General features: G+C 43.0%; 2 protein-coding genes across 3 annotated transcripts in view; one reads left to right on the top strand and one right to left on the bottom strand.

Moving 5' to 3' along the window:
- LOC102197010 (probable G-protein coupled receptor 22) overlaps positions 1 to 959 on the bottom strand; it is a 9,203-nt gene extending 8,244 nt beyond the window's left edge. For both annotated transcript variants that reach the window (XM_005733222.1, XM_005733221.1), the window contains exon 1: positions 739 to 959. The gene's annotated coding sequence lies outside the window, so the exon portion shown is untranslated. The remainder of the gene's footprint in view (positions 1 to 738) is intronic.
- cog5 (component of oligomeric golgi complex 5) overlaps positions 1 to 7,372 on the top strand; it is a 60,093-nt gene that overhangs the window by 31,215 nt on the left and 21,506 nt on the right. The window contains exon 7 of the mRNA XM_005733223.1: positions 4,826 to 4,956. Within this exon, the coding sequence (XP_005733280.1) occupies positions 4,826 to 4,956 (131 nt within the window). The remainder of the gene's footprint in view (positions 1 to 4,825; positions 4,957 to 7,372) is intronic.

The following is a 7,372-nucleotide window of genomic DNA, read 5'->3' as shown; positions in this document are numbered from 1 at the left end:
GAGATAATAACTCGAAATTTCGAGATAATAACTCGAAATTTCGAGATAATAACTCGAAATTTCGAGTTATGGATACTAGCTTTTTTTTCTTTTTTTTTTAGTGGCGGAAACGGGCTTCCATACCATTTTGATTATTCTAAAAGATTAAAAATACCTAAATGTATAAATCTGGTGTCTTCACTGATTAAAAACAGGGTAAATTTCAGGTACATCAGTATTTTTGCACATTGAACAAATAATAAGTGTTAGCTGCAGCACATCTGTCTGCTGTGAGCTCAGACTTTTCGTCAACACGTTTGTCCCCAAGCAGAGTTCAACACCTTCATTTGCTGTAGTGTAATCTTAAAAATGCCCCTTTGAGAACACAAAATTACTCTTTTATTTAAGCTCATATTATCTGTGACATGATAAGGTTTGTCCTACTGACCTCAGCCTAAAGACGCATGTAAATGAGTTTGGTGTTGTATCAGCATTTTGTTGTGTCCATCTCCTCAGGGGGCAGCAAAGTCGCTGCGTTTATCTTATGAGAAGTGTTTGTTGCTGCTTGCCAGCCGCTCATTTGGTCTAATTATTCTCCGCTCGGAATAATCACTGCTGGAAAATCGTGACTCACAGCTCAGCAACATGTCAGCACGCTGTGTGTGTTTATCTACAAATGAATTCCTTTTACGGTGCAGCACATTCACATGCTGTCAGAGCAGCACTATATGATGATGATGATGATGTGCATTAGTTTACCTGCTGAGATCATCTCTCAGTGATCCTTCATCCTCAGGTGAGGTAGTGCAGTGGCCTCAGGTGATGTGAGGTTCAGCTCAGTAGTCCGTCGTGCAGCGATCACACTGTTGAATCCTTTCTGGGTGGAAATCTGTCTGGATGCAACTCCAGAGAGAGAGCGAGGGACTCGTAAGACCACAGCCCTGCCTCCCCCTCTCTCTGCGCTCTGCTTCGCTTCTTCTGTCAGCCTGTCTCCGTTTCCACCTCTAGTAGCCCATCCCACTCATCCACTGCTCCCGCCCCCTCCATCACCCCCCACCATCAAACCATCTTTTCCTGCTCTTTTTTTTCTTTTTGCTCTTTTGCGCTTAACTAATTGGGTTTACAAAGCAGACGTTCTCCTAATGTTTTTCCCGCTCTCATGCTTTGTTTCTTACTGTACTGTATATGTGTTTTGAGCTGCTTGTAATAAGTTTCCAGCATGCAGGAGTCATTGTTTGTTTCCCTTTTCTTCTGCACCATCTCCCCATAAGTTTGTTTGCCCTCATTAAAGCAGTGGCCATGACGATACCAACGACAGCATCTTTCCTGTCAGGACTTTGGCCACTCCTCCGGTGTTTGTGTTTGCAAAGCACCTGCCCGATGCTGCATGCTTAATTGTCCCGATCTGGCTACCATTCAAGTAGCTGCGGTGTTGCCCTTATTGCTCGCCGTGCGTATCTGCGGCGTAGCTCGCGAGTGCACTAATTAGAGCTACTTGTCATTGGCATGGCAACAACAGCACCACCAGACAAAGCCAACCCCGACACGTTGGATCAGAATTCAGATCAGGACCGTGTCTGTTTTGTGTAGGGTGAACATGCACATTTTTCACTACATCTGGCTGCTGCTCTTCATCTGTTTATTCAAGAAATGTAACAGGGATGATGGTCTCTGCAGTCCACCTGTTCTCAGCCACATCAGGTGTTTAGCAGGAGAGAGATGGCCGACCCCGGGGTTATGAAGAGGAACTGAATACAGGCTTTTTCTCTGATGACAATTTACATGAAATGTGAGAGAAAACAATGGAAGGAGACCGAACACAAACATTTCTGCTCAGTTTAAACTCTTATGCTGCTCTAAGCACGGCAGAGCTCATAAATGTAGTGACACGTCGTCTCCACTATTTCAAACAGACGTGCACATTGAAAGCAAAAGTGTGTTTTCAGGAATACACAACCAACTTTGTGTGACAAATGCCATATTAACAGACACTGACGTTAGGCTTCAGAGGGAGAGTCTCATTTTTATTGCCAAGAGTCCAAGCTTCACACATTTGGTTTACAAATAATGTCGGTGCACAAATACTTTACACACAAATCCAACAGTCATCCCTGAACAACTTCAGAGCTCGCTCCATCTTTGAAACTGCAGAGGAAGCAGGTAAGCACTAAATAACATCCAAACATCCTAGTTTTGTGTGAAAACAAGAATATTTTGATGAGTATAGAGGTATATCTTTGAACTGTCTCCCCATCTCGCTCATCCTCATGAACACCCCCAGTTGCTTTTTTATTATTATTATTATTATTATTATTATTGTTAAGAACAGCTTTTTATCTTGTGTGTTTATATGAGAACACCCACCAGCCAAATATACGGTTCTTTAAGTGCAAACCTATTCAGATTAATTTCACGGGTAATGAATTTCTTTGGTTTTATTATGTATTTATTTGAAATGCTTAGGATGTATGAGGAAGAGCTAATACCCAAAGATTAGAGATCATTGACATTGTGCCTTTAAGCAAATGGACAAACAGAAGGACTAGTTGTGATAGCCTTGAGCTCAGCAGCTGCACAGTCTCTGTGCTTCTTTACGTGCTGTGTTTACAAAGATGTTTCAGGCATTCTTCTTCTTGAAAGCTAAAAATAAAACTTCCTGCAGAGCTGTCTGCTTTGTGTTACAACACATCTCCCCTTTTATCAACAAAGTATTTGTCAGAGAATCTTTCTAAGTTCAGCTTGAAGAAAGTCATTTTGTCTCCTGTTTTTGTTTGGTATGTTTGACGTTTCACAGTAACAAATGGATCCATTTCTCAGTTTTATTTCTATTTCAATGCTTCCCTTTGTCTTTTAGTGCAGATGTGAGCTGACCTGATAAAGGTTTCTTTTATTCGATCTTGTTTGTTTGCTTATCAGGAGGACCATGAGTATGGGCTCATAAAAACTTTGCTAATTAGCTGAAACATCTGCATAGAAACGGATTATTTCAGCTTGAAATTTAAAGGTTCTCTAGCATATCGAGACTCTCTCTCCACACTGTTACATATGTAACGGTGTGGAGAGAGAGTCTCTCACTAAGAGAACCGAGGTTACACTGTAACCGTACGTTCTCAGTCAGGTCATCGTGGTCTAAGGAGGTTGGAAAGAAAAGGGTCTGGACTACTTTAAGGTTCCTGAAGACGTTTCATCATCACCTTCTCAGATGGGAGGTGAAGCATCTCATGAAATTAAAGCCCCTTTGAAACTGAGAAGTTTGAGGTGTGTTTCCAAGCTGCTGTGATTACCGAGCGTCCAGTATATGACACTTGGTCATAACAGCGTCATGTTTGACATTCACCCAGTGCCATTTCTGGTGTGTATGAGAAACACTGTAAAGCGAGAGGCATATTTCAGTGGTCTCTCCTGACACACTTGCACATCTAACCAAATAGTCTCTGTGGCTGACGCGTGGGTCCAGAGCAAAATCAAACTATATTTAATGTCATTTAAGGATTTGGCAGCTTTGACAGGGAGGTATTAATGAATTTTTTGGGAATGATAACGAGTCAGAGGAGCTCTGTGTGGCCAAACAGAAGCCAGGTACTGCTGCAATGTGGTCTGGGAAACGCTACGTTTCCATGAAGCGCGTAATACTGCTCTCATTGTTCTGCCTCTGGGTGACCGTGTTCTTATGTTCCCTTTGAACTGCAGCAGCTCCAGCTCTGCGGCCCTGTTGTCTCCTCTATGGTTCCTCTAGGTCTTATTCCATTCAGTATCACTGGTCTACTCCATGCATCACTTGGTCCTGTGTGTAAACAATGCAAATAGTTGTGTGCTTTAAAAAAATCCCACAGATCCCAGGCCATTTGTGCGTTACTGAAGATCCACATGACTCTTGTTTTCTGCACAGGTCATCTAAGCAAGTGTAACACTGTCCCATTAGAGTGGCTACTGTAGTGGTTGACACATCCACCTAACAAGCCAAAGATCCCAGGTTCTTTTCTGGGTGGAGATGGGAATCATAATGGGATTGCATCAGGGACGGTATCTGGTGTAAAACCACTCAAATATGTGGAAGTAACCGCAGTTGGGCCTGCCATGCGTGGTGTGATAGAGTAGCTCTCACTGTTATCTCTTTGTTCTCTATTTCATACGCTGAATGAATTCACCACGTGTGTACAAAAGTCAAATTTTTCCTTTTGGGTCTAGCACATCATGGCCTGCATTATCTGTGCATATTTAGACACAAGTCAGAAAAGACCCAGTTTCATTGTTAAACACAAACCTAGAAGGAGGCAAAGAGACGTGGAGCTCATCTGTTTCATCACGGAAACCATCGCACTGGGTCTGAGGCTTCAAACAGATCGGTTTGACTCGAAGGTGGCTCCTGTCCAACTCCCTCGTCCTCTGTGCCTCATCCTGCCACCTGCCTGTAAACACTATTCACCTCTCTCTCTCTCTCTCTCTCTCGACAAATAGCATCTCTGAAATGGGTTGTTATCAGTCCCGGTCACTCTTTCCGCCTCTCTTCTCATATTCAACAGCTGATGTCCTTTTATTTTTCTGTCCTCTCGATCTATCAAAACATAGCCGTGTACTGGAAACATCCATCTGTCACAGGGGGGAGGAGCCTATCCCAGCAAGTCCAACATTGCATTCAAAAAAATAAATAGAGACTGTTTCTAAATGGAAAGATTGTTTGTATGCTTGTGTGCTCCGTATGGGACTGTGCAGGATCAACAGTCAGATACTTTGTGTCTGTTTTAAATTGCAGATTCTGACTCATGTTGATGGTAAAGTTCAGGCTTTGCTCTTTAATAACTTTTGACAGATCCACGTTCAATATTCTCCTGTGTGCTTTCTCCAGACTATCTGTCGCAGGGTGTGGATCTGAGTGGCATCGAGGTGATCGAGAACGACTTGCTGTTGATCAGCAGAGCCAGGCTCGAGGTGGAGAACCAGGCCAAGCGGTTGCTGGAGCAAGGAATGGAAATCCAGGTAGAAAATTTCCGTTCTTTTGTTTTCTACCTGTACTGCGCTGTCTGAGACCCGTGTGCTGCCTGAGATTTAAGTCTCCTAAGGGAGAATGTCAGTGACTTATCAGGCTGAGAGACCAGTCGGTCTTCACCTGGCAACCACTAACTGGTTGTGGCTATTCTGAAACCAGTTGGCAAATGGTTTCTGGAGGTCGCTGGCAGTCACAGTGAGAGCTGTACCGTGTTTCCATGTGACGGCTTTTAGATGCTGCTGTTGTGAGTAGCGTGCATGTTAGAGTGTGACATACTTCTCACCAAGCAGCAGTGAAAATGTTAAACACAAAATAGCATCGTACGTTTGTGATCCTTTAAAAACAGCAGTTATGGGAGAGGTTATACATTTTTTTTGCAATATTTGATAATGAAACATCTACGAAAGAAGAGTTCATTTATGGTGATGAAGAAATAACAACATTAGAGCTATTTCATGTTTAGGTGTGTGAACCCAAAGAGATGCTGAGGAGTGTCTGCAGCTGCTGACAGAGTGGAGATTAGTAGGAGACTGTGACTGTAAGGTTCCTGTGAACGTCTATGTCTGCATCGAGACAATAAGCCGTTCCTCCAGAAATAGAAAACCACACACACACACACACACACACACACACACACACACACACACACACACACACCTCTGTCCCCCTGGTGTATTCCACCCACAGGAGAAGTATTTTTATCCTGACCACTGCTGTGTGTGTGTGTGTGTGTGTGTGTGTGTACACATATGAAAAACGCACACATCACACATACTGTATGTACTGTATGGACACACAGTGACAGCTTCTTACACAGTTGCTTGTTGTGAATGTTATGTAAGCTTGGACGTGCTGGCTGGGCTGTGTGGGAGATTCACCTCAGTCCTCTGATTTTTGCTAGCAGATACCCTGTAGCCCATCTGGTGAGTGGGAGCTCCACTGACCCACGTAAAAAAACACAACAACAAAAAAACCCACACTGCTCTTCTTTATCTAAAAAAAACAAACAGTGGCTAAAGTCTATAATGTTAATATTATGGGTAACTCTGTTTTCATGAACATCACTGAAGAGCGCTGTTAGGGTTCGTCTGATGTCCTGTCAGACTCTAACGTTAAGGTTTCTAAATGTAAACGTAGCACCGTTGGTGCTTTCACTGTTTCATAGGAACACAGATTAGCTTAGAAATCATCGGCTTAGCTTGCTCTCTCTTCATCACCGCTGACTGCTGCAGTATCCGCATCACTGCCGACACTGCACCGACTGTCTGCCAGTGTCCGACTTCACTCTACCTTTCCTAGCGCATAGAGATACTCCACTGCTCCTGTGGGGCAGCTGCCCATTCCTGAATTGGAACTCAGCCCTTTCTGACTCTAAGGTGCTAACTCTCAACTTGCAACTTCACACCATTGGCTGCAAACCAGAGAAAACTGCCTGATAAAACCACAAAGATAAAATCGTCACCGACGGGGAAACCCTGCAGCTGCTGACTGCTTCTAGAAATGCTGTCTGTGATTGTTAACCCAGCTCTCAGGATGGTTCTTGGTTTGACATACAGCATAGAAACTAAACATGCCACAGTATTCCTTGAAAACCCTCTTTTCCCTGATCATTAATAATATTTAATTTAAATGTATAATAATGGATAACACAGCAGTTGGGAGTACATTTCATTACAGTAGATGTCCCTAACTGTGACTAAATAAAGACACATAATTCCTTCTCTGTTATCTTCTTCGGTACCATGTGCCGATGCACTACTTTCAAAGAGGTTGGTTACCTTCTGAATACTTTTACTGCATATGACTCTGAATACTGTGACTCCTCTGAGAAAGAAACCTTGGCTCCCTGGTATAACTCTCAGATGCCCGCCCATCCCTGAGTCTGGCTCTTCTGGAGGTTTCTTCCTATTAAAAGGAAGTTTTTCCTTCCCACTGTCACCAAGTGCTTGCTGATAGGGGGCTGTCTGTTTCTTGGGGTTTTCTCTGTATTATTGTGGGGTCATTAAATTACAGTATAACACGCCTTGAGGTGACTGTTGTAATTTAGCACTATATAAATAAAACTGAAGTGAAATGAATTGAATTGACTGCTACGGGGACCAATTGGCCAATAATAATGGTTTTTAGAGACCTGGTCCTTCTGAAACACCCCCAACAGGAATCCCTGAGGGACGTAGCTGAGTGCTTTCTAGAAGTCAATCAATCAATCAATCAAAATTTATTTATATAGCACATTTTTAAGACTGAAGTACACCAAAGTGCTTTCCAGTAAAATCGCAGTACAAATAAAATCACAATAAAATAACGCCTTGAATAGCTTCAAGAGGATAACGAGCTTGAAACTGTCCCATGGCCAGAAAGAAAACCCCATTGTTGTTCTGGCTCTGTGGCTCTTCTAACAGCCCG

This window comes from Pundamilia nyererei, unplaced genomic scaffold (assembly GCF_000239375.1).
Source record: "Pundamilia nyererei isolate P.nyererei 1_Seehausen unplaced genomic scaffold, PunNye1.0 scaffold00050, whole genome shotgun sequence".
Lineage (NCBI taxonomy): Eukaryota > Metazoa > Chordata > Actinopteri > Cichliformes > Cichlidae > Pundamilia > Pundamilia nyererei.
The sequence above is the reverse complement of the archived record's forward strand: the minus strand, read 5'-3'. Positions and strand labels throughout refer to the sequence as shown.